The sequence below is a fragment of the Chionomys nivalis genome, chromosome 17 (genome assembly GCF_950005125.1).
Source record: "Chionomys nivalis chromosome 17, mChiNiv1.1, whole genome shotgun sequence".
In the NCBI taxonomy this organism is placed as follows: domain Eukaryota; kingdom Metazoa; phylum Chordata; class Mammalia; order Rodentia; family Cricetidae; genus Chionomys; species Chionomys nivalis.
Window position 1 is genome coordinate 37,665,109 of NC_080102.1, and position 26,438 is coordinate 37,691,546.

At 53.5% G+C, this 26,438-nt stretch overlaps 2 protein-coding genes across 2 annotated transcripts; both read right to left on the reverse strand.

The window, feature by feature from the left end:
• Positions 1 to 3,627: 3,627 nt before the first annotated feature.
• Pdxp (pyridoxal phosphatase) lies at positions 3,628 to 10,102 on the reverse strand. Its single transcript, XM_057792778.1, has 2 exons — positions 9,505 to 10,102; positions 3,628 to 5,052 (listed from the first exon to the last, which is right to left on the reverse strand). Exons 1-2 carry the CDS (start codon positions 10,067 to 10,069, stop codon positions 4,736 to 4,738), a joined length of 882 nt encoding a protein of 293 aa, XP_057648761.1. The 5' UTR covers positions 10,070 to 10,102; the 3' UTR covers positions 3,628 to 4,735.
• A 1,629-nt stretch (positions 10,103 to 11,731) lies between these two features.
• On the reverse strand, positions 11,732 to 24,666 carry Sh3bp1 (SH3 domain binding protein 1). The gene is made up of 18 exons (XM_057792685.1): positions 24,493 to 24,666; positions 23,292 to 23,334; positions 22,960 to 23,064; positions 21,902 to 21,978; positions 21,526 to 21,637; positions 21,356 to 21,432; positions 20,799 to 20,943; positions 20,102 to 20,170; positions 19,892 to 19,982; positions 19,250 to 19,395; positions 18,440 to 18,551; positions 17,999 to 18,080; positions 17,829 to 17,909; positions 16,744 to 16,860; positions 16,071 to 16,168; positions 15,641 to 15,785; positions 13,655 to 13,746; positions 11,732 to 12,474 (listed from the first exon to the last, which is right to left on the reverse strand). Exons 1-18 carry the CDS (start codon positions 24,549 to 24,551, stop codon positions 12,077 to 12,079), a joined length of 2,049 nt encoding a protein of 682 aa, XP_057648668.1. The 5' UTR covers positions 24,552 to 24,666; the 3' UTR covers positions 11,732 to 12,076.
• Between the last annotated feature and the right edge of the window lie 1,772 nt (positions 24,667 to 26,438).

Sequence of the window (26,438 nt, forward strand, 5' to 3'; positions counted from 1 at the left end):
AGGTGCTTTTAAGTCCAGTCGACAGGGAAAATGAACCGGTACAATCCATTTCTTGTCAACCTGATACTCAAATGCTTGAATACACAACACTCCACCTCTGGCTCCAAAGTCTCCAATTTATCTCTTATCACAAAAAGCATTTAGTCCATCTCTAAAAGCCCAAACAGTTCTAACACTGTTTGAAAGCCCAAAGTCCAAAATCTCTCCTGAGACTCAAGGCAATTTTAGCCATGAACTCAGAAAAACTGGAAAACAAGCGGCTTCCAGTATACAACACTAAACATTCTTATCCCCAAAGAATGGGATCAGATGCAAACAAGTCTGAAACCCATCAGAGAAAATACCAGCCCTGGAGTTTCGTGTCTGGCATCTGGAGCTCTTAACGGTGTCACCTGGGCTCTCATGTCCTTTAGTCACCCCACCCATTCCATTCTGTGGCCTACAGCACACACGGAAACTCTTTTGGGCCCTACAGCCCCAGTTAATGGGAGCCTCGCTTTCATAGCTTCCAGTGATCATGGATGGCCTCTTGCACGTTGCCTGATAGTTTTATGGAGCCTCCATGACTTGGCGACCTGCAGTTTGTATTTTTGTAAAGCTAGTACATGCAGATGCTCTGAGGTTCTGCTGACAGCCTGATGCATGCTCTGGGCCCCTGGATCACAGGTGTAGTGTGTTTTGTGTGCCCTGGTGGATAGGCCTAGAAAACCCTTCCCTAGGGGTGGCATTTGAGCAGGAGATCCCTCCAGCAGTCTCGGTCGGGCCGCTTCAAGGTCCAGCCCCCGTCTCCCCCCAGACAGGGCTTCTCTGTGTAGCCTTGGCTGTCCTAGAACTCCCTTAGACCAGGCTGGCCTCTGCGCCTCCTGGGTGCTGGGACTAAAAGTGTGAGCCACCACTACCTTGTTCAAGACAGCATTTTCACAAGTTGAATCTCTTTCAGAGGTTGTATCAAGAGATCTTTCCTCTTCTGTCATGGCACTAATATTTTTTTTTTTTTTTTGTTTTTCGAGACAGGGTTTCTCTGTGGTTTTGGAGCCTGTCCTGGAACTAGCTCTTGTAGACCAGGCTGGTCTCGAACTCACAGAGATCCGCCTGCCTCTGCCTCCCGAGTGCTGGGATTAAAGGCGTGCGCCACCACCGCCCGGCTGGCACTAATATTTTTTAACCATTGTAACTGTTTTCTCCGTACCCAACTTCTCTGCAACTTTCTGTGCTTTCACTTTAGACCCAAGAACAGTGAGCCACAACCATGCCACAGCTTGGATGTTGTGCTGTTTTGAATATTCTAAACAGACTCATCCATTGCTTTTGAATACAGCCTCTTACAAGTTTTCAGGACATATGGCTAAGTTCTTGGCTAGAATAGAACACGAATGGCCTTTAGCCCAGTTCCTGATGGAGTCCACATCCCCCTATAATACCTTATGAGCATGGTATTTACTATTCATCTTTTTCTTTGTATTTTGGTCTTCAAAGGACCAGAATGGTCCATTAAGCTGTTTATAGCATTTGAGCTTCTCTAGCCAGCAGCTCCAGACTCTTCCACATTCCCCGCGCCCCATAAACCAGTTCCCACCTCCAACAGAGACTTTTCTGTGCCGATTCTAGCTGCTGTGACTACATGGTAAGTAACCAAATGGAGGAAGGAATGGCGTGCTTTGGCTCATGGTTGAAGGGAAACAGTCTGGTTCATCATGGTGAAGAAGACATGGCGGCAGAAGTGTGAGGCAGTTGGTCATGTGTTTGCTCTCAGCAAGCAGAGAGAATGAATGCTGGGCTCAGCTCTCTTCCTTCCTTTTCTTCAGTCTGGGTCTCCAGCCTGTAGAATGGTGCTGCCCACATTCAGGGTTGATTTTCCTTCTTTAGTTAAACGTCTGGACAGGCATACACATCCTCCAAGCTGTGTCTTCCTCCCAGCGTCCACAGTGGCTCTCAACTGCCTGTAACTCCAGTTCCAGGCGAGCCCGATACCTTTTTCTCACCTCTATGAGCACTAGGCACATCACACACAATATATACACTCAAGCAAAATGCCTACAAACTTGTCTTCCCCTCACCCCCAGACAGGGTTTCTCTGTATAACAGCCTTGGCTGTCCTGGAACTTCCTCTGTAGACCTGCCTCTGCCTCTCAAGTGCTGGGGTTAAACACACGTAAAAAGCAAAATTACTGCACTGCTGAAATTGTTTACTGTATTCAAACTGGACTAGTCTCAAACCTTCCATTACATTTGAAAGTGGCATTGCAGGTTAGGCTTTTCTTTCTCGGAATTTCCAAGTACTCCTGGGGTGAGTCAGCCCACTGGCTCCTGAGGGCTACACTCTTTCTTTCGCCCCTCAACAGCATGTAAACAAAAGTATAAAGGAGTTCTTAGTTCCCTCACATGCTGCGTCTTCACATGTTCTACATCATCTCTCTCCTGTTGAGCTCCATTTACCTTCAAAGATGTTACTTTTTTTTTTTTAAATGTTGTCTGTCGGAGGCCAGAACAGGGTGTCAGATCCTGTGCAGCTGGAGTTACAGGTGGCTTTGAGTTGTCAATATGTGTACAGGAACAGTCGGTGCTCTTAACTGCGCCATCTCTCCAGCTGTTTTGAGCCCCACCCACCCCCCTAAGGTCCTGCACTTTGCCTGAAAAATTGAAGAAAGCTCTAAATCCCTGCAGTGCCCTAGGAATGCTGGTGTCATATGTGGCGTGTAAAAATGTATCATTCATGGGAGATAGAGAGCAAATGGATTGTGGATTCATAGCGTCTGTTCTGATAAATTGCAGTGATAGAAGGGTTGAAGGCTGCAGAGCCATGAGAGGGAGTCAGGAATGAGTCATCCTTTAAAGAAATCGCAGTCTGACACATTTTTAAGGAGTACATAATGCTAAACTATCTAAAAGCTAAGGAGGGGCATGGCGGGACAACCCGAGGGTGATTTCATCCAGTGCCCTCTTGTTCCTACGCTCTCCAGAGGGTGCTGTGGTCTTCTGCACAAACATCAATCTAGTTCAAAGCCAAGATCAGCTGTCCGCCCTGGTCTGAGTTCACATCACATTTCTTCTTTATGGTGCTGGATGGTGCTGTACCCGAGGCATGGGAGGCCTTTGATTTCCCAGAGCCACACCCCTGGCCTCAGCATCGCATACCTATTTCCTAAGAGCAATGCAAGCACTGAGCTCTGTATATGCATGTCCCTGTGGATGCCCATGTGTGTGGAGGCCAGAGACCTTTCAGTATCACCCCTCAGGCAACATACACTTTGCTTTTTGAGACAGGCTCTCACTATCCCGTAGTAGTCTATACGGGTTGGCCAACGAGCGCAAGGATCCACCTGTTTCCACCTCCCATGTTGGGATTACAAGCACATGCCACCACTCCTGGCATTTTCATGTGGGTTCTAGGGAGCCAATTTTGGCTCTTGTGCTTGTAAAGTAAGCATTTTACCAACTGCATGAACCCCCCCCCCCCCGCCCAACACTGGGCTTTTAAAGGACTTAAATGGACACATAAGGTCTCAGAGTTGCTAAAAGCTCAAGAGTCAAAGTACATCTGTGCTGAGAACACAAAAGTGGGAGGCGCCGGTACTTCAAGGAGGCAGGCTCAGGCTTGGGCAGGACTCCCCACTGCACAGACTGGGGTACACACTCCCACTTATATTTTATTAAGTTCAAGGACTGCTTACAAGGGTGGAGGTGGTGGGAAGGTCCCACCCTGCCCCCATCTTCACTGGCACACAATAAATAAATAAACAAGTAGCTGGGAATGAGCAGCTGGAGAGGTGGCACAGCAAACACTGACTTCAAGGGGCGGGACACAAGGGCCCCTTCCAAGCTGTGGCAATCATCAATACTGGACGGTACTATGGTGCGAGCCTCTCCATCCCACCCAGGGTCACAGAGGGCCCACGGATCAGTTCCTGGAGGAGGCTGAATTTCAAGTTGGTCTTTTTGAAATGAGGTCTGACTCTACAACCCGGGTCATCAAACTCAGAGTAATCCTTCTGCCTCAGCCTCCCAAGTGCTGTAAGTACTGGCATTCATCATCCTGTCCTGCTAGGACCTGGTCTCCTGGCTGATCCAGTCAGCCCAGGATTATGGAAAAGCCACTGTGTCGCAGACTTGCAGATTGTTCTGTTTGGGATCTAAGAGGCCAGTGGATCATTGTCCTGATGGACATCCAGAGGTCAATGTCACTTAGCCTTCTGACTGGTGCTCTGGGGCTCCAGGATATGCAAGGTGATCTTTAAGATCCTACTTGGTCCAGAGGGCCCACTGTGAGACACTACATACCAGTCACTACTGGTATCTTTCCTTCCACAGGCCTGTTCAGGCCAGGAATAGCTGGAGTTCCCTAGACTTCTGATTGGTCAACAAGGACCTAAGGACAGAGCATTACAGCTCCCAGAGAAGGGAAGGAGCTTAATTAAGTACTCAGGGTTGGAGAAAATTTTCATTTGGCTTTGGGTCCCATATATATATATATAGTTCAAAAAGGGTAGGTGACAGGGCAGGAAATAAGGCTACCTGGTGGGGTCAGGCCAGGGTGAACCTTCAAGAGGTGGAGGGACAGCTTCTGAATAGCAGAGTGTCCAGCCACTGCTGGGAGGGGTATGAGGGCCCACAAACCTTCCTGGATTCCAGCTTCCCTTCACTGGGGTAGACACTTGGGCCAGGCAGCTCATGTTGCCGAATGTGACTCATGGCCTGCAGCCTCCATCTATGGGAGCGGGGAATGGGGGAGGTGGGTTCAGTCCTCCAGCCCCTCCATCAAGTCTGCAATGCTCTCCACGTAGTAGTGAGGCACAAGGTCATGCTGACCAGCTGCCAGGTAAGCCTGGGCTTCTTCGAGGCGTGAGACCCCTGTGAGTGTGAGCACGGTGGTCATGCCACAGTGGTGGCCAAAGAGGATGTCGGTCTCCAGGCGATCACCCACCATCAGTGTGCGGGTGGGGTCCACACTGAAGTCTTCAGTGATGCACTGGAACATGTAGGGGCTGGGTTTGCCCACCACCAGGGCCTGGCGTCCTGAGGCTGTCTCCACTGCTGCAGCCAGGCTTCCGGTACCTGCGGGGAGGGAACACTTGGTCAACAGGAGGGTAGCGGCTAAGTCTGACCTAAAGGCTGGGTGCCGCCTGTGCCAGACACCTGAATTCAGAATCCATCACCACTGTTCTGGGTACGCTGTGTGCTTGGTCTCTCCGTCTAACATGAAGGTAGCAATGGCCGTCCCCTCCTGTGTATAGTCTATGTGTGAACGGGCCTATCCCATCAGCCTCCCTTGACTTTCTCTGAACTGTGGTAAGATGGGAACCAAGTAACACTTCCCCTGGAGGGATGCTGTGGGCCTCACAGGGAGGCACTTTGTAAACGGAAAAGCATCTAGAGAGCCGTGGTGGTTACTGCTCTGAGAAGCCACGATCCTGGCATGGAAAGTTGGCACAGCCCGCCTGGAATGCACCAAGGCACAGAAACGTTCACACCTCTGACCCAGTCAACCCTACAGGGGAAAATGATCCCCTAGAGAAAATTCCAGCTGGAGACAAAAAGCTACACGCTTAAAGATGTCTGCGACCACAGTGACCACGGGAAGAAACCAAAGCTGGGGAAGGAGCCCAGGAGCCCGACAATGGGAGGTCTGTTTAGAAAAGCAGTCCTGGTACCCGCACCCTCAGCACCATCCTGGTGGCACAAGCTTGCTATCCCTGCCCACAGGCATGTCCTCATGCCAGAACATCCTGCCTTTACACCAACAGCCATAACTAAACGAAGAGAAGCACTACCACTTACTCAGTGTACCCCTGAAAGCCCATTTCTCGGACAAGAAAGCTGTGACATTAAACCTGCCCTGAGGGCCTGGTGGTGGTGGCACACACCTTTAATCCCAGCACTTGGGAGGCAGAGGCAGGGGGATATCTGAGTTTGAGGCAAGCTTAGTCTACAGAATGAGCTCCAGGGCAGCAAGGGCTATACAGAGAAACCCTGTCTCAAACCCCTACCCCCACCCACTCCCAAAAAAAGGGAAAGAAAAGAACTGGCCAGAGCTGAGCTTCCTCAGTGTGGTGGTTTGGATGAAATTACCCCTCAGTCTGGTAACCCCTGTAAGTTGCCTTGGTCACGGTGTCTCACACAGTGACAAAAAAGGACCTAACATACTCGGGAGCAGCACAAAGACTCGCATTCTGGAGCCTGAGCAGGAGCTCAGTGAGAGGCTACGCTGGGCTACATACACAGCGAGACCCTGTCTCAAAAACAAAACAAATCAGATGAATTATTTACAACAGAGTATCTTCTGAAAACCTGCGACCTCCACTAATTTTGCCGTGTTCTTGAGGTGACTGTGGCAATTGGCACACCAGCCAATGAGGGAGTGTTTCTACCAGATATCATTCTGGGGATATAAATCAAGGCCCTCCCTGTGACTAAAATCTCTTACTTTACCTCAGCCTGACCCCAAACACTCGGGGCCACCTCTCATTACTCTCACGGATCCATCACTGCACTCCGCCAGCCTCAGAGAGTGGGTAGGACAGCAAGAGCCACAGCCCCAAGGCCTTCAGACAAGGAGATGCCCCAGCCATCAGATCAGGGCACAGGTAAAGAATCAGGCACCTCCTTTACATGTGTCTACCACCATCCCAGTCCCTGGTTAGAGGTTCCTTCTAGAATGGGAGACTTCTGTGAGTCACCCTCAGATGTTTTTTTTTTTCTTCCTCAGTGCAACAGGCCCAAGCTGGCCACAGTGGCATATAATCATATTCCCACCGATCAGGAGGTTGAGGCAGGAGGATCAAGAGTTCAAAGCCAGTACAGGTAACCTTAGGATCCAGTCTTGCTGGAGGGGGGGTGGTTCCATACCTTTAATCCCAGCACTTGGCAGGCATGTCAAGGCTGAGACCCTGTCTCAAAAACACAAAAGTAAACAAAAAGATTGACCCCAGCTTGTGAGTCTGTTCTTTTCCCAGCTCCCAGGACAGAGCTGGTTCCTGTTGGTCCTCATATCTCATGCCAGTCATTCAACTAAGCTTTACTGAGTCTCCCTGCAGTAACCATGATAGCCGGGCAAGCATCCCAGTAGGGAAGCCCATGACGATAACACCTCACTCAAGACTGCTGTGTACAACGGCATATTCTTGTATTTGTGACCATTTCTACTTCCTAGCTCAAGTAAACATGCACACAATTTCATATGCCTGTGTTGACGTTTTTGCTCTTTTTTGACTTTTCTTAGGGGGTGCCACCCAAATAAATCATACACGGAGGCTTATTCTTAGTTATAAATGCCCGACCTTAATTTGGCTTGTTTCTTGCCAGCTTTTCTTAAATTATCCCGACTACATTTTGCTTCTGGGCTTTTTCCTTTTCTTATTTCTATACATGTTATTTTCACTCTTACTCTGTGGTTGGCTGGGTGGCTGACCCCTGACATCCTCCTCTCCTCGTTCTCTTGCTCCTACCCTCTTCCTTGTTTCTCTTTCTCTTTATTCTCCATGCCTGCCAGCCCCATCTATCCCTCTCCTGCCTCGATGTTGGCCATTCAACTCTTTAGTAGGACCATCAGGTGTTTTAGACAGGCAAGAATCACAGCTTTGCCGGACGGTGGTGGCGCACGCCTTTAATCCCAGCACTCGGGAGGCAGAGGCAGGCGGATCTCTGTGAGTTCGAGACCACCCTGGTCTATGAGAGCTAGTTCCAGGACAGGCTCCAAAAACCACAGAGAAACCCTGTCTCGAAAAACCAAAAAAAAAAAAAAGAATCACAGCTTCACAGAGTTAAACAAAGGCAGCACAACCAAAGTCATACACCTTACAATAATATTCTTTAAGAGGTCTGTGATGAGGGGCGAGAGGTGCGGTTTCAATTATTGCAAAATCTGATGCCTGATGGGGACATTCATTCATTTTTATGCTTGCATAGCGCTTCCTGCTCCTGGGTTACTAGCACACGACCAGCAGGGTTTTTGTTTTTCTTTTCTTTTTTTTTTTTTCGAAGACAGGGTTTCTCTGTGTATCTCTGGCTATTCTGGAACTAGCTCTGTAGACCAGGCTGGCCTCAAACTCACAGAGATCCACCTGCCTCTGCCTCCCGAGTGCTGGGATTAAAGGCATATGCCATGACCAGCAGTTAAAACCCGTGATTTGGAGGCTGCATCACTCACAAGTGTGGTGGTGAATCTGTGTTAATCTGTCTCCCCCTCCAGGCAGTAGGCGTGACCAGCAGGTTGGGTGAGCACAGCTAGGTAGGTATGGAGACAGAAGTCAGGAGGGGTCCAGCAGAGGCTGGGGGATAGCTCCAGTCTGTCTCAGGCTCCTCACACCACTTTCTGAGACCCTGGAGAAGCCTTGTCCCACAGCCTCAACCCAAGCAGAAAGAAATCTGACTTGATGGTAGCGGGGTGGGGGAAGGGATGCTGCAGCGGTGACCTCTCTCAGATTTACAGGAAGAAGGCGCACATACTGGGTGGCACGTAGGTCTCAGGCAGACCAGGAAAAGCCCTAGCATCCTTTTCGGCTACACCATCCTAACAGGATGCCAATATCTCCTTGTGCACCGTCACCCTGCGCTGCAGCACACCTCCTCCAGGAAGGCCCCCAGGTCCTCTCCACACACACCTGCCTCACTGCCCCATCACCAAGCTGTGTCCACCTCACTTTCTGCAATGCCACCCTGCAGAAGCCCACTCACTGCCTCCCAGGATCTGGCATCAAGGACTATTTGGGCCAAAGGCCGGCAGAGTGGAGTGGCAGGTATGTCCACGCCACATCCTGGAGTACCGAATCCATCCTTACCCCATTCTTCACTACCCAAGAGTCTCTGCTGCTTCACTCCAACCCTCACTGCTCCGACCTAGGTGCAGGGCTGAGCATCCCCAGGTAACAACAGCCAGGAGTGCCCTTAGATGGACGAATGGGGTGGGGTGGGGCGTTCCCAGGGCCACGTTCAGGTTCCCCTACTCTATGCTCAGAGTGTCTACTCTGGAAGCTCACTTCCCCTCTCTGAGCCCCGATATCTGTAACTGAGAAATGGGCCAACATTCTTATTTTTGGAGCAATCTGGAAAGGAAGAATTAAAAACAGCATTAAGTGGCTTCAGAAAGCGATCAAAGGACTGGCAGGTTGGCTACATCAACCTCCAGTCAGGAGCCCCCCTCGCACCCAGGCAGGGATGCTCCGAGGTTATGTAACTCCAGAGGGTTAACCGAGTGGGCTCAGAACTAGAAGTGAGGTCAAGCTTCACGACCCTCCAGGCTCCACATCGGCCTCCATCCTGCCTTTGCACGCGAGGATCCAGCTCTCCACTCGGATCATCCTTCCAGAGCGGTTCTCCAAACCCACCTGCAAAGTGGGTAGGGCTAATGACAAACCGGCCCAGGAGGCCAGTTCCAGACTAGGATACCACTTGCAATTCCCTAAGCCACAGTGAGCCTCGGTCACTACCCTCCACGGGCGGCAGGTGCAGGAATTGTGAGACGCACGTCGGGCCCTGCACACATGTCCCCGCGCCCAGCCCCACGCTCACCGGGGGTCCGGCTTCCGTCGCTAAGCGGGTGCCAAGGGTCGCGATCGGTGGCTACGAGCAGGCAATCGGGGTCGCGCAGGTGCGCGCACGCCTCGCTCAGCCTGGCGAAGGAGAAGTGCTCGTCGTAGCCCACGAGAACGGCGCGCACGCGCGAGCCGTCGTCGCCGGGGTCCCCCGCCAGGCGCAGCCCCGCGGCACGCAGCTCGGCGCGCAGCCCCTCACCACCCAGCACAAATACGGAGCCGGGTGCGTCGGGCGGCCCGGGTAGACGCTGGCGCAGCAGACGCGCGGCACACAGCGCTGAGCTGAAGAGCTGCTCAGCGCGCAGCCCCGCGAAGCCCAGGCGGGCGAAGCGCAGCGCCAGCTCGGGCCGCGCGCGCCGGCTGTTGTTGCTCACGAAAAGCGTGGTCTTGCCCGCCCGCGCCAGCCGCTGCAGCAACTCGGGGGCGCCCGGCACGATGCGCTCGCCGTTCCACAGCACACCGTCGCAGTCGAACAAGACGCCCTGCGCCTGGCCCAGCACGTCGCGCAGGGCCGCGCCGCGCAGCCGCTCGCAGCGCGCCATGCAGCCGGCTGGCCGCTCGCACGCGCGCGCCGCGCTCCCTCCGCGGCCACGGGTCAGCTCTGCCAATTGGCGCGCAGGAAGGGCCGAGGGCGGGGCTACGGCCGCACGCCTCAGCCAATGGCGGCGAGAATCTAGTCGAGGGCCCGAGCCGTTCCCGAAGGAGCTCGGAGAAAGGGGCGGGACATGGAGAGCCTGCCAGGTCTGGAGCCAATCGCCGCGCGCTTCTCAGCCAATTAGAAGCATAGGCCAACTAGTTGCTAGGAGGAAAACAGGCGGAGAGACTTTGCCCTCGGAACCATTGCCGCTGTGGTTCTATGCAGTCCCGAGAAACGTGTGGCTGTGGTGGAGCCAGGCCACAGTACCCGTGCCTTTTTAGACTCTGAGCTCTTGGGCCAAGCCAGTGCTTCTTGGGGCCCTCTGGTTGTGCTGTAGAGTCCCCGGGGGAGCTTGGTGTTTTGTTTGTTTGTATAATTTACATTCAGTAAGATGTGTAATCTTTAATGTACAGTTCGATGGCTTTAGATAAATGCTTTTCAAAACACGAATGCAGGGTCAGTGAGAGGGTCAGCAGGTTAACAGCTCCTCACGGTGTGAAGAACATACTCGTGCAAGTTTTCTGGCCTCCACATGCGCATCCTCATGTAGACAACTCAAATAAGTGCTAAAAAGAAATCTAATACACGGCCCTAAGAAAGGAGCCCACAATCTGATTTTATGGCTTGTCTATGTGGGACCTACCCTGGGCATTATTTTGGTTGCCAAGGTGTTAGTTGTTCGTTCATATTGTTAATGGGGCGACCCGGCCGCCTGGATACCTATTTTGTAGATGAGACTTTAAAATCTGGTGAGCCTCTGAATTACCAGTAATTCAAAGTGTGGGACCAGGAATGAATCGGGACCTATACTGTGGTTCTAAGCAGAGCTGTCCAACCTCCAGAGAAAATGAAGCTGAGCCCAGGGGAAATCCACCGAGTCTGTCATTTCTGCCTGCCCATTCCCAATAGTTCCTCAGGCGCAGAGCTGAATGGGCCGTTACCCAGGGTCTGGCACAGAGCAACTCAGGAAGGTAATGGGAAGGCGGATCCCTGTGTGCCAACAAGTGCTTTGGTCTTCAGAACAGAGCGTGAAACTTCTCGACTGTCTCAGAGGAGGAACCCACGATCCTAAGAAGCTGAGCAAACTGTCCTGGGTGGGAGGAAGGAGTCCAGGCTTCAGAGCTAATCTTAGATATTTCATCTCAGGCCCAGGCTTTGCTAGCTGTGATCTGTGCAGTCTCTGCTCACTGGCCTCAGTAACTTCACCGGCGATGGTGCCATTACCTTGACGAGAAACTATTATATGGGAACCGTACAAGCAGCTCTGAGAAAGTGGCAAGCACATGGCCCGAGAAAGGAAGGAGGCAGAAACTATGACCCCATCCCTCCTTGTGGAAGCAGATTATTTTTTTTTTTTTTTTTTTTTGGTTTTTCGAGACAGGGTTTCTCTGTGGCTTTGGAGCCTGTCCTGGAACTAGCTCTTGTAGACCAGGCTGGTCTCGAACTCACAGAGATCCGCCTGCCTCTGCCTCCCAAGTGCTGGGATTAAAGGCGTGCGCCACCACTGCCCGGCTGAAGCAGATTATTCTTTATCTCCAGGAGAGAAAGCTATTGCTTGGCCAGTTGCTCCAGTTTTGTTAAAAATAATTTATTTACGAGCCTTACAAAAATACATTGGCAAGAGAAAAATAAAAGTCGTGTAGGGAATGGGCAGGTCCGTCCTTCCTTCTGGTAGCTCCCTTGAGACCCCCGCCAGAGAGTGGGGAGTCAGGTGGGAGCCCCCAAGCTCAAAGTGGAAGAGGAAAAGGTCAGAAAGTAGAGGGCTGACCTGAGCCCTCCTAGCCATGGGGACCGACCCAGCAGGCACCCAGGCACAGGGCAAGGGCTGTCCCGGGAGGACAAGGGAGGCAGGGAGAGGGAGAGAGAGAGGGAAGGAGGGCACACTGAGGATACCTCAGGCAGGAAGGCCTGCTCAATCTGTCTCTGAGGTGAGACCCCTGGGCCGGGGCTGGGGTGGCAGAACTGGGGGAGTGGGATGCCCACCTACAGTCTCAGGGCCTTCCCTGTCCTCTGTAACCCCTCCCTGGTCCACCTGAGCAGGCATGTTTGAAATGACCAGGCCAGGGGAAGCTGGGCTGGGGGAGCCTGGTAAACGCCGGCTCTGGCGCCGGGCAGGCTGTGGAGGAACAGGGGGTAATGGGGGAGGCACGGTGGGGGCCCGGAGGCTGGTGCCCACCAGACGGCGTGGCAGAGCTTGGGGAGTGCCAGGGCTGCCAGAGCCAGGGGGCAGGGATGGAGCTGGAGGAGATGAGCGTGCACTGGAGGGCTGTGGAGGTGGCATGGTAGGCCGCGCTGGTGCGGGGCGCTTGGCTGTGGAGGAAGGAAAACAGGAAAGTTATGGGTTCGTGTGTATTCCTCCTGTGTGGTGGGGGTGGGCCACTTTCCCCAGTGGGTTCTTGTCATTTAGTAAATGTCTCTTCACTCCTCCTCTGCTGTCCTCCATGTCTCAGCTTACAGAAGATGCCCCAGCCTCCACCACGGTAACGCCGTCACCATTCCCAGTTTCACTGACCTCTGCAACTATCTTGTCCATTTTCATCTTACTTGGCCCTTACTTGTGCCTCTCCTTCGAACATAGACCCAACATGGCCACTGGTTATCACAGTCTAGGTGTCAAGCAAGCGTGGGAACACATTTGTTAACTAGATAAATGTCACCCATCCCTGCTAACACACGGGTCCTGCGTGCCTCTCAGAAGCCTCAGGTCCTCAGGTAAGCTTTGACCTTGTGAGGAAGCTTGGGGGCTAAGTGGAGTCAAGATCAAATCTCTCCCTGGCTCTCTACACTGGGCTGTCTGGGGTGACTCATTTACTTCCTGGGGCCCATTTCCTCACTGGTAAGAGGGGCTGAGAGCCCCAGCCTTCCACAGCTGCCAGGGCCAGGTCCGGTGACTCCAGCAATCCCTGTCTTCCAGGTCCCCATGTGGTCTGCAGGCTCCTGCTGCTGCTCTCCTAGCTCTGCTGATACAGCCAGCTCCACCCCCTTGTCCTCAGGGCCTGGGGTGGGGGCTCCCAGTGATCCAGCCCCCACAAGGATCCTTGTTCTCTTACCTCTCCATTCTCAACCATGTTGACATATAAGTCAGGAGCCTCCAGGACTCCTTCCAAACCTTTCTTCCCTCTACCCTTAAACACAGTTTTGGCCCCATGCTTTGTAGTCCTCTGGGCTTCTGGAGGGCTGGAACACCCATCACGCTCACACTGGCTAGCTTTCTATTGTCCTTTCTGTGTGCCGGAGCCCGGCACGCTCCCTGAGCTCCCAGTCCATGCAATTCTTCAGGGTCAGGGCAATTATAGTTTCTACCACACCGCACAGGAGGGTGCTGAGACGGGAGCATCACCTGCTCAAGGGATAAGAGCTGGGTCCAGAGTGCCAGGCTGCAAACCCAGAGCATCTCACTCTGGCTACTGCTGGCCTTTCTGGTGGTCCAAAGACATGGGAGGACTAGGATTGCCAGCTCTCCGGCTCTTCTCTCCCACACCCAACTTACTCCTCCGAGTCATGTCCTCTGCTGAAGCAGCCATTTCTGTGGTGCTCCTGCTGACCTTGGGGGAAGCTGGCTTGGGCAGTTCAGACTCTGTCCTGTCAAGGGAAGGAGAGGGGCAAAAGTCAAGCTTGGCCATCTCCTAGCAATCTTCTAGAGTCCAGCATGATTCCAAACTGGTGGGTAGAAGGACTTGCTCCCCACTGCCTATGGCTGTATTGAGACTCTGTCCTCACTCTCGGTCCCTTGGTAGATACTTCTGGGATTGGTGGGAGTCTGTGTCCTAACTTGACACAACCAAGAGTCACATGCAAAGGAGGAGTCTCTACTTAGGGACTGACCAAATCAGATGGGCCTGTGACCATGTCTGTGGGGAACTGTATTCATTGCTAACTGATGGGGGAGGGCCCAGCTCACAGTGGGCTGTGCAGTGCCTGGATGATTGATGGTCCTGAGCTGTATAAGAAAGCTGGCTGACGGGAGGTGGTGGTACAAGCCTTTAATTCCAGCATTCGGGAGGCAGAGGCAGGCAGAACTCTGTAAATTCGAGGCCAGCCTGGACTATAGAGAAAGCTCCAAGACAGTCAAGGCTACACAGAGAACTCATGTCTTGAACCATGCCCCCACAAAACAAAACAAAACAAAAAACCCAGAAAACAAAACAGCTCCAAAGAGCAGGAGACTTTGACTTTGGGGCTGGAGAGATGGATCAGCAGTTAAGAGCACTGGCTGCTCTTCCAGAGGTTCTGAGTTCAATTCCCAGCAGTCACATGGTGACTCACAACTATATAATAATAAAATAAAATAAAATACAAGAATAATATATAATATAATGAGATATGGTGCCCTCTTCTGGCATGTAGGCATACATGCAGACAGAACACTGCATACATAATAAATAAATCTTTTTAAAAAGAAAGAAAAAGAAAGGAAGGAAGGAAGCAAGCAAGCAACCTGGCTGAGAACCAGTCAGGGCAAGCAAGGCAGTGATCAACATTCTCCTGACCCTGCTCCTGGTTGAGACCTGTCACAGACTGCTCCCTGGAGGTGCAAGCCCAATAAGCCCTGTTCTTCCCAAGTTGTTCACCACAGCAGCAGAGAGCATCTAGGACAACACCACGACTGAGCTATAATCTGGCGGACAACCCACGAAGTGGGAGGTGGAATGCCAGGTGACCTCCCTGCCTTGGCGTCCCAGGTGGTCTTTTCCTCTTTTTTGAGTTTGCCTTGTGCAGCCCAGGCTGGCCTTGAACTTTCCATGTAGGAAAGGTGATCCTGAGCTCCTGATCCTTCTGTCTACACCTCTCCAGGGAGAGCTTATAGGTTAGCACCAAGTCCATGCTATGCAACGCTGGGGCTGGAACTGGGCAAGCACTCTACCAGGTAAGGTGCACCCCCAGACCTCCATGCGATCTTTAGGGAATGTTCTGCCAACAGAAGTCAGAGAGCATGCGAGCTGAAGGAAATAATCCATGAGAGCCTGGATTCCAGGGCGGCCTTCCTTTCCTCCCTAACTGCTACAGCTCTTCACAGTGCACATACACTGCCTCATCCCACAGCAGAGCATGCATCCAGCCTGGCATCATCACAGGGCCACTCTCCCTGCCCACCCATGTCAAGGGTTGAGAGTGGCATATGTCTGCCTCATCTGAGGGAGTACATGGCCATGGTGTGAGCCACTGAGGTCCTTGTCGGTGCCACAAAACCCTTCTAGACTTAGAGAACTGGATACAGGATAGTTATAAAGCCCAACCATCCCCTCCCAATTCCCTAAATTCCCAGGGCATGAACAATGCCTGGCACATAGTAGGTGGTATAGAAATAGCCATGCAACGAAGAAGGCTAAGGGCAGGCTCCTTTCATCTACTCCAACCAGTGGGACCAGATCTGCAGGACAAATACCGCCATTCCATCCCTAAGTCCTCAGAGACAGTGCCCCAGGCGAAAGTCCCCGTGGCCAGGGAAAAGATAGTCATTCTATTTAGCCCTTACCTTTCTTTCACGGGCATCGAGGCTGGACCTGGGTTGGCAGCTGGCACAGGTACAGCAGGTGGCAATTCCTCAGAGATCCGCTGGCTACTGGCCTTTTCCTGGGGGGCCAGGGCTGAGAAGATGCCTGATACACTGAAGTTGATATCTAGAGGCAGAATGAACAGGTGTCAAGTTCAGAGCTTTCGCCAGCCTAACCCAAGGCTACTCGCTTTCCCTGAAATGACGGGATTGCTCTTGGCCTTCTCAGTCCCATGGGCCAGGCAGGACTGTTCCCATTTCACAGATGAGAAACTGAGGCCCAGTGTGAAAAAGCAGCTTCTTCTAAGCCACAAGGAGGGTTTGCGGGGGAAACAGGACTGAGACTGGGTTGGATGGAGTCCAAGAATGGGGTGTGGGGGCGCCTAGAGATGATATGAAGAAAGGACGTCACCTCCAGGGAAGAGGGTGTCTGTACTCTGTATCAGCGCCTCGACCACACCCACCACCTGAATTGAGGACACAGAGGCTGCATCTAGCTGGGCCTGGTCCCTGGCACAAAAGAGAAGCAAGAGTTTTAGTGATCCTAGCATCATGTGACTCCGCTGGGCATGCCTGACGGCACACGTATACCTCCTGTTCCCCATCTCCCACTCCTTCACCTATGACAGACATCACTCATCACTTCTGGGCTCTCTCTCCACAGTTCTTGAACTGATTGCCCCCATTGAGCAACCACAGTTCAGCACACGGGATGACATCTTGTCATCTGTCTGTGGCCTGGAGAGCAATGATGATGCTCCTGAGTCACCACACCTTACAGTGTGTAAAGCATTGCCCATCTAATTCCTACAGCAACTCCCTTAGAATGCATAGAAGCCCTCCAAGGCCCATGTGTGGAGGGCTGGGAGTAAGGCTTCCATCATCCTCCATGGTTTCCAGCACCCGCACCAGGTCACCACGTAGGTGCCCCATCACTTCTATTACCCTGGTCCCTCAGGCTGTTTCTCACAGCAGCTTCAGGAATAAGACCTTCTCAGCCCACCACAGAGATAGGGAATGGAGGCTTAGGGAAATTAGAGGCTGGTGACTAGCTGGGGACAGGTTCCTGTGCTCACGGCCCTCACCCTTCTTTCTCAGGAGGCCACAGCAGGTTGGGCCCCAAGACAATGGCGATGTTGCTGGGTGTCATCTTGTTCATTTCTTGCTCTTCTGCCAACAGTGCCAGAAACTTCATCAGGTACCTGGGTTGGTGGGTGGCAGAGGGTCAGAAATGCTTACCAATGCCCTTAAAGGCCTGAGAACTTCATACCCTTGAGTTTCCAGAGGGGAACAGATAACACACGGTATGGTTACGTTTTTACCAGCTAAGTTCCCTGATCTATTTTTTTGAGGGTCATAGTATGTGAAAGGAGAAGCTAAGCTGAGAATCTTCTGGCTGCCACAGGCAGTAGGGACTGTCTCCAGCGCTGATACCGGACTGAATGCCCAGGATCCGAGAGTGGCAGGGGTGGGGTCTGAAGCCAGGCAACACAGCTTCACAAGTGTAAGAGGTTTGGCTTCTTTGTTTGGCTTTTAAGACAAGGTCTCCTAACCCAGTTTGGCCTCGAACTCTCTACAGCCAAGGATGACCCTGAAGTTCTTTCTGATCCTTACGCTTTCTCTAACTGCAGGCATGCATCAATACCTCCAGTTTATAGCGTGCTGAGGAGTACACCCAGGGCTTCGTACACTGTAGGTGTACTAGTTAAGTACTCTACCAACAACTACATCCCTAGTCAGATTATCTTTGCTTAAGATCGGGTCTCACTCTGTAGCCCAGGCTGGCCTCAAACTCAACCTCCCTTGTGCCAGCATCTATAGGCACAAGCTGGCTACATTTGTGTCTTGTGGGATACAGTCTAATATAAAACAAAGGACCAGGGCTGGAGAGATGACTCAGAGGTTAAGAGCACTGCCTGCTCTTCCAAAGGTCCAGAGTTCAATTCCCAGCAACCACATGGTGGCTCACAACCATCTGTAAATGGCATACAGACAGAATATTGTATACATAATAAATAAATATTTAAAAAAAAAACAAAAAAAAAAAAACAAAAAAAAAACAAAGGACCAGGACATCACAGGTAAGGTTCTGTGCTCAGGCACAACACAGGGTTAGAGTCGAAACCAGAGCTTTGTGGGGCTGGGTGTGCAGGGGTGGGCCAAGGCTCACCTGAGGTTGTTGAAGTTCTCTTGGGGCAGGCGGCTGCAAACACCATGAAGGGCCTCCAGGCGAGCCCCAGGCTCCTTCAGGCTGGAAAAGGGAGACTCACCAGTGAGCCAGCTCAGGGCCACATTCTTGGTGCTTTCACCTCCCCATACCCCTCAACTCCACCTCCTCACCTGGCTGCTCTCATCCAGTCATCATAGAGGTCAGAGGTCATCAGGGGCTCTGGCAGCTCCCGGAGATAGGACTTGAGAGCACCTGAAACAAGGCCAGGGGAAGGTGTAAGGCAGACCCCCCAACTCCCCTTCTGTGTGCCCGAGGACCCAGCGCTCTCCACTTGGAAAGAACCTCTAGCTGTATTCTTACTATTAACATGTCTAAGTCTGATAGTTTCTGTGGGTCACAGGCCCTTTTAGCACAGTAATTAGAAAGCTTGTCCTAAAAATAAATGCACATACATTTCAAGGGTTCATCACAGATCTGCATCGGGAACTCCTACATGCCCCAAGGTGTCTCTTTGGTAGCATATCAGGCCTAAAGCCAAACTCTGACAGTGTTACCTTAGGCAGCTCTGCCCAGTCCCACCTTCTGCCTAGAGTTCCCAGTGGATCAGGTACCTGCCACAGCATGGGGGTCCGAGCAGAACTCCTCTAGGCTGTGGGGATCTGAGGCCATTGTTTGCTTGAGGCGCTTCAGCACAGAGGCCCCAGCAGCCAGACGGAAGAGGCCCTGGGGGGCAAGAAGGGACATACTGTGTGTCACAGAGAGGGGGGCAGGTGCAGGCTGCTGACCTTCAGTATCTCACACCCCTGGTGGTCAGAGATGGCATTGTGGTCAACCTCCCAATGTCAAGGTCTGGAATTCTGAGCACAAGGCAGGGCTGGGAAATGGCAGTGGTTTTTTTTTTTTTTTTTTTTTGGTGTGTGTGTGTATGTGTGTGAGAGTGAGTGAGTGTGTGTGTGTGTGTGTGTGTGAAGCGGGGGCTGGGAGAACAGTAGGGAACAGAAGTCTCATGGGGGGGAGAGAAGGCTCAGTATGATTGGTGGGGAGCCTGCAATCTACTCGTTGTTGGGTAATTTTTCACCCAGCAGTCTATCTTCAGGAAAGGACCAGCATCTAACAAGGACTGGACTGGGGACATCTAGTTCCTCATGTGACTCTGAGCACATTTACTTTTTGCCTCTGTCTCCCCCTTGCCAAACAGAGCCAATGAGAAGCCCCACTCACACCCAGGGCCACTGGGATTAGTAAGTGGAGTAAGGACAGCTCAGTTACCTGTGGCACAGTGCCAGGCCCCTGAAATGTCAATCAATGAGTCAGAGTCAGTTTGGCAATGGGAGGTTACGCCTCCCCCCTGAGAGGGGAACTATGGATAGCAACGAGGGGGAGGCACGCGGCCTTGCCAACCCCCATGCCTCAGCTCTCACCTCCTCCTGCATGCCCTCTGATAGCAGCATTAGAACACAGGCCTCAATGGGCAGGGCAATGTCACGACCCAGCTCTTGCAGGTGGGTTCTCAGGGATACCCCATATACCCTGGAGATGGGGGTAGCCGTCATCAAGGGGGAGAGATCTGTGGAAATGAGACACATCAGCGGCCTGGGTCTTCCCGCCCCATGCAGTAGGGGCCAGGGCAGACCGGGCACCTCCAGGAATCTGCCTTCCAACCTACTAGATGGCACACATAGCCATCTAGTCTACCTCCTGAGTCTGCCCACTTCCACTGCCCTACCTTGTCCAGATTCCAACCTTCTAGAAGGTCTCCTGGTTCCTGTCCTCTTCCTTCCCCATAACAGCAGAAGCCCACCCACGAAGACCGGATCCACTCCTCTGCCAACTCCCACCTGACCCATGGCTCCCTTCTGCCCTTCTGGGTAAGGAGCAAACTTTTTTTGTTTGTTTTTCCAGACGGGGCTGTCCAGGGACTCTCTGTGTAAACTAGGCTGGCTTTGAACTCAGAGATCCAGCTGCCTCCGCCTCCCGAGTACCAGTACTAAAGGTGTTAGCGACCATGCCTGCCTAAGTATTCTACGGTAGGAGTTGTGAGGCTGGCTTACTCATGTCCCCACCTGATTGGCTGTGGTTGTCTCTCAGCTCCGCTAGGGCCGTGTCCAGTGAGGTCAGCGACCTGCGATGGTAATCAGCCTGAATTTCCAGGAGCTGTGGGGACAAAGGACGTCCCCCGGTGAAATGAGGGAAGTGGAGAATTCCCCAGGGCTCTTCCTTCCCTGTGGCGTTCGCCCTGATTTCAGGTAGCTGGAGCTGGGTCATGGGCTCACATGAATGAAGTAGTTGGCGTACGAGTCCTCCTTGGTGGCAAAGTGGTACAGGTCGGCCAAGTACTCATCCTTAGAGACAGAGGGGAGAGGGCAGGTGAGGCTGGGGGCTGGCAGGGAAGCTACTGGAAGATTAGCTGCCCAGAGCTGATCAGAGGTGCATGGAAGGTCCCAGTCAGCTTTCTCGCTCGGCCAGGATCTACACTTTGTTCTTTATGATTTCCAGTTCTTTACATTGGGTCCTCAGATCCTTAGCACAATCTGTTCGTATTCACCGTGCAATCATTCCTTCACCCACCCTTCATTTCATTTCATTCATTCATTCATTCGGCAAGCACCACTCGCTTTGTTCACTTACCCAGCAAACGCTCTCTCTAACTCTCTCTAACAATCACTCATCATACAAATGCTCTTCATTTGTACAAATGCTCTTCATTCGGCAAACACATTCATTCATTCATTCACTCGCTAGACACCGAGAGTCCCAACAACCACATCCCAGCTGCTAACGCACTTGATAAGGATGGCAGGGGCTCTGGGTTGTGCTCCACTACGTAGATGCTGACCCCTAACTGCCTGGAACTAAAACTCAGGGCTGCCGAGGCCAGCTTTGTCCCTTCTCTGAGCTTAATTCTCCCACCTGTCAAACGGACAGGCTACCCGCACCTGCCCCTTGTGGGGCGATCCCAAGTGACCTCACCTTGCACTGCTCCACCTTTCTCTTTAGCTCCTCCTCTTCTTCCTTCAGGGTCTCCATCTTGTTGGCAGTGGTGGTGTGGCTGTGACTGCTTGGGCCGCCACCCAGGCCTTGGCTGCTCCCTGAGTTCTTGGCTGCCTGGCTGAGCCTGGGGAAGGTCCCAAGGTGGGTGGTCACTGGCCCCATTGCATGGCCAGAGCTAAGTGTCCCCTCCATACACGTAATCACACAGGACTCTAGGGTTTATAGAGGCAAAATAGAAATTCTTTGGGCCTCTGCCCAGACTAAGCCAAAGTGCTGTAGGGCTCCCTCTGGTGGTGTTCCTGGTGATCACAGCAATCCAGCTCCAGAATGCAGAATAGGAGCCCTACAACCATATAAGGATCTTGGAAACGAGTGGCTTTCTTAGTTTTGGGGTCACCTGTGGGACAGGGGAGCACATGCACACCTTCACATATATATGTCTTTCCCACATGTGTTCCCAAGGACCAACATGGCCACAAGTACCCAACGGGCCTGGCAGAGCCCTACTATGGCTTGGCCTAGGTTCAGGTACTCACCTGCTCTTGAGGGTGTTCCAGTCGGACACCAGCTTCTGCAGGCTTTTCTTGTGTTTGAGGATGGCGGGCAGCTCCTCCTGAGGGTAGGCACAGGGAGGGTTCAGGGGCCTGGGTGGGTGGGACAGGGGGAGCAGGAGGTCAGGGAGGCTGGGGCTGCCCGGCAGGGTCACCTCGCTCAGCCTGCTGAGCGGCTGCAGGACATCTCTCTCCAGGGTCATCTCGAACTCAGCCAAGATTCGGGCCAGCTGGTTCTGGATGGCGCAGCTCATCTCCAAGGCCTTCCTGTGTGCAGAGAACACAATAGGTCAAGGCTTCCCTGGCCCCTCACCTCCACCTAGAAATACTTGAAGGTCCCTGTCGTTCCATTTCCTGCTTTCTCAGGTCTTACTGACCTGGACAGTGCTGCCAGCTTGGCCACCCTTTTGAGGTAGACACTGTGGCTGATATGGTCCCCTCATTGTTTGCTGGCATCTAGTGAAGGCCAGGTCCCCATTCACGCTCACCCCATGCTAGAATTGGGACCCACAGACCCCCGTCCATGCTCACCCCATGCTAGAATCGGGGTCCAGTTCTTTGAAGCTTTCCGCCATCGTGGTGGAAAGAGCCATGAGAGGAAGCTTCTTCTGCAGGGAGGGAGGGGTGAGCCAGCGTGAGTTTACCAGTCTCCTCCACCCAACCTGAGCCCAGAGCACCCGGCCACACCCACACTCCAGCAGAGGGAGGAGCCAACCAATCAAGTCCACAGTCACAGGTAAAGCGTGGAAACGGTTTGTGTGTGTTTGTGAAGATCTCCAGCCTACCTGGGGTCCCCCTCTCCCTTCCTCTCTCCCTTCCTCCCTCTCCAGTTACTTGACTAGGCAAGAAGGAATGATCAATCCCAGGAAAAGGGAGCTGGAAGCTGTTCCAAGGTCACACCACAGCAAAGAGAGAGCTGGCCTTGTGGCTGGGAGGAGGGTGGCCTGAACTCATTCCCTGCCTTGGGTTGTAGGTGGTTTAATCCGGTCACCATCTAGTTCAAGCTCTCCAAGGCTGCCTATTGCCTTATAGCCAGGCCCAAGAATGACTGACGCCTTCAGGGCATTGGACAGGGTGTCAGAATCCCTGAGATTGGGACTAGATAGTTGTGGGAACCCAACCCAGGTCTCTTCAAGAGCAAGTCCTTTTCCTGAGCCAAGCCTCCAGCTCTAGTCACATGAATCTTTAATCATCCCCATACTTCCACCTGGAGTTACGGAGAACACGCCAGAGGGACCACAGGGTCAGTTTTGCCACTTGTTAGCTATGTGATCTCAGGTTAGTAAATTTAGGTCCTGGTCTCCCATTAAACACGAGCGACTTATACAAGGGACTCTTGCCAGCGCTGTTGGGAGACAATGCACTGGCAGTCTTAGCAACAGTCTGGCAGGAGTCAATAAACGCAGCCTGTTGAGTAACAACAGTGAGCATCCTCCATCCAGCTCACACGGTGCTCCGCCCACCTAGAACGCCTGGGGGTGTGCTGGTTTGGAGCAAACTGGAGAAGCTGCAGCCGAACCAGAGGGCCTCATTGCCACCCCATCCCTCATCGCTCAGGCCCCTCCCTCCTCCTGGAGACCCCCACTTACCACCCGCTTGTCCATGTCAGCCCCGCTTTGGCCCTGTAGACAGGCCTGCAGCCGTTTGTGAACATTGTGGGCTGCTCGCTTAGCAGGTTCCAGGCGCTGCTCCACCTGGGAGGTAGAGGGGAGGGTGTGTGTGGGGGGCACTGTAGACTGTAAGGGGTGACTGCTCTGTTGTCTCTCCCAGAGCAAGAATCACTTTTCTCTTCCCTCCTGGAGCGCCCCTGGCCAGCAGGGAATGACTCAACCAGGCCCTCCTCTGCTGTCCCCACCTGTCAGCCTCTATACTGACAGCCTGCACGGACCTGCCTCCCAGTCCAGCCCGCCCAGGCACGTACCTGCAGCAGGTCCTCACCCAAGAACTCGGCAGTCTCTGAGGTGCTGCGGGGGAAGGGGGGCTTCTGCTGAGTCAGTCTGGGTTAGGAAACCCACCGCCTCCCTCTGTCCCCAGCATATGGCACTTGGGCCCCAGTTCCTTCCAGGACCCACCAAGTCTGGGTGGCCGGTCTCCACCGCAGTTGGAGCACATTCCCTAGGTTTTAGAGGATGCATGCCTGCTTCCTCCTCCACCCAGGGCTGTGCCCTGGGAAAGGGTGGACCCGTGACACCGAAAGGGCAGGAGGGAGCTACCCAGGGCTCAGCTTTGGGACACAGAGGAAAAGTTTCTCTTCTTCCCATCCCCCAAATCGTTTGCCTGCCCCGGAAAGAGGAGGTCTAAGCTGGCCCCCAGAACGGGAAGTGTGGAAGCTAGCCTCCGGGGTGGTCAGGCCCACAAGCACACGACATTGGGCTGCAGCGGTGGGCAGGTCCCGAGACTCTGGCCAGGGACACATAGGGACATGGGTTCAGAGCATAGTGGCCTGGCTTCGTAGGTACACGCAGGTGTCTATGTCACCGGAGGACTGGATCAAGTTTCTGGATACTCCCTCCCAAGGCCCAAAGAATGGGGAACTCCCAGGCTGGGGAAGAGGAGCAGAGAGAAAAGCTCCGAGAAACTCCCCAAACTTCCGCTCCCCTAGTTCTCGGAGCTGGGGACCGAGGAGAACAGGGGGTGCCTTTACCTGAGCCTGCGAAAAGCAGAAGCAAGACTTTGCTGCAGGAGGCCCCTAGGCTGGGGGAGGGGACGGACACCCAGCTCAGAGCAGGCCCCTCCTCCCCAGGCTAGAACACTGCCAGTCCCTTCCCCTAGGGTCTGGGGCCCCCAATTGGCTCTGTTCCTCCCCAACCCAGCAGTTAGAAGTGGTTAATTGTTCCCATTGTCCAGAGAGGACAAATGAGGCTCCGGGCAGCGTTCCGGCTCAGGGCGCATTCTGCTCCCCGCAGCCTTTCCAACCAATGGAGGTGCCTTTTCCCCCCTCAAAGGCCAGCAGTGCCTGTGCGACCACAGTGGCTTCAGACGCCAGGAAGCGAGGTCGGGGCTCTGGCATGCTAGAGGGCCGCTGCCCAGATGTCCCCGACCTCTCTGACCGGTTCCCGACTCTCCTGCGCCCGCACAGGTCTTGCGGGGAGACAGCAGAGCTAGAAGGGGGTGACACTCACCGTCCCAAGCTGCCCGTGTGGGCCAGCTGCCGCATGCGGTGCAGCTGCCTCTTCATCATCTTGGGGCCGGATTGGGGGCCGAGGGGTCACCGTGGGGGGTCGAGGCTCGCAACCCCCGGCCCAGCCTGCTTCTCCGCGCGCTTCGCCCCGGATGGGTGGGCGGCGCTCTGGCTTCCTGGGCCGCCGCGCTCCTCTGGCTGGCGCTGGCGCTGGCGCTCTCCTCCCCCGCTCACGACTCCGCCCCCGGCCCCCAGGTCACTCCTCTCTCCAAGTTTGGAGTCTCGCTTTCTCGCGGCTTCCGGGCCCCAACGACCCCCGGCTGGTCGCCTGGCGAGTGTCTGTCGGTCTGTCTCTCTGCAGTATGCAGGTTGAGTGCGGGATCCTTCTTCCCGCACCCTGCCCCGCTGCGGCGACGGGTGGCGGGAAGCAGGTAAGCCGCTCCTGCCACGGCTGCCCTAGGCATAAGCAACCTTTGCTCTCTTAAAGGGAAAAGAAGGCTCTGTGCCTTGAAGAGACAGGCGGGGGACAAGCCTTAGGAACCTGTGCAGGCCAGTAACCAGGGATTGCTCCTTGGAGATTTCTTACTCCATACCATCCAGTGGCCATCCCTTAGGCCTGCTAGACCATGACTGGGAAACCTGGGCTGCCTGGGGCCACCAGAGACTAATGTCTTTGGACCGGTCCCCAAAATTTCTCATTTACTGTGTATAGTGGCCTGATGGGACAATGTCCTGGACCAGCCCATACCACAGGGTAAACAAGATACCCCGATCTGCTTCTTGGCCTTAGAGGTCCTCCACTTTAAGGGTCCTCAGTTTGCATAGTTTCCTTTATTTGTAAAGCTTTCTCGTCCCTCTTGGAAAATGTTCCTGCTCCCTAACCTTCCTTCTTGTCAGGCACTGATATGGGTGCTGCTCTGAACCCCCAAACCCGATAGAAGCTTTCCCTTTGGAACGTGCCGCATACAGTAGGTGTTCATAACTGGTAGTTTCTACGCGGCAAGAGAGCCCTTGGGCAACAGTAGGCTGACTCCCGTGTGAACCCTTCAGCCATGGGGAGGCGGGAGGGAGGCTACAGGAAGCCCTGAGCACCACACTACACTTTGCTCTGTTAGTTTCAGTTCAGGACCATACCGCTTGAGCACCTACTGTGTGGGGCGTACACAGCCGCTGAGCTTCTCAAAGACAGCCACCTCTGCATACCCTATCCCCAGCACAGGCCTGGCGCCTGGTGGGCACTCGGGCACTCCCTGGGAGCAGGCAGCCCCTTTATTCATTCAGGAAGTCCTATTGAAGCTGGGAGGAGCCCCAGGGGTCCCAGCAGCTAGTGCTGCAAGGGCCAGAGCAGCTGGCAAGAACAGCGCCCCTCCCTGGAATCCTGGCTCTGCGAGATAGGCCAGGTTCCTTCTCGACCTCTTTTTTTCCAGTGGGAAGGCTGCTGACCAGTGTTTGGAAAAGAAATGGCAGAAGACCCCTTGAGAGGGGTCCAGCCTTGGGGTACACTGATGGAGACACCAGAGTGGCATAGACCTGGGCTCCTGATGTGAGACTTGGAATGTTTAGCTTCTGATCCTGGCCCCTTTTCTTTCCCACCATTCAGGTCCTACCCAGAACATTCTTTTTATTTTATTTATTTAATTTAGAGACAGCGTTTCTCTGAGTAACTTTGGAGTCTGTCCTGGAACTCACTCTGTAGACCAGACTGGCCTCGAACTCACAAAGATCTGCTTGCCTCTGCCTCCTGAGTGCTAGAATTAAAAGCATGTACCATCACTGCCCAGCTCCAGAACATTCTTGTGATTCAGTTTTCTCTGACTTGGCAATGGGCACACTCCCCCTAGGTGAATGAGCACTTGACTCCAGGTGTCATCTTCTTGCCTCTAGGGAGGTTTCTGAACTCCATGATGCTTCCATGGTGCTTCTGCCTTCGAGTTCAGGGCTGGTCAG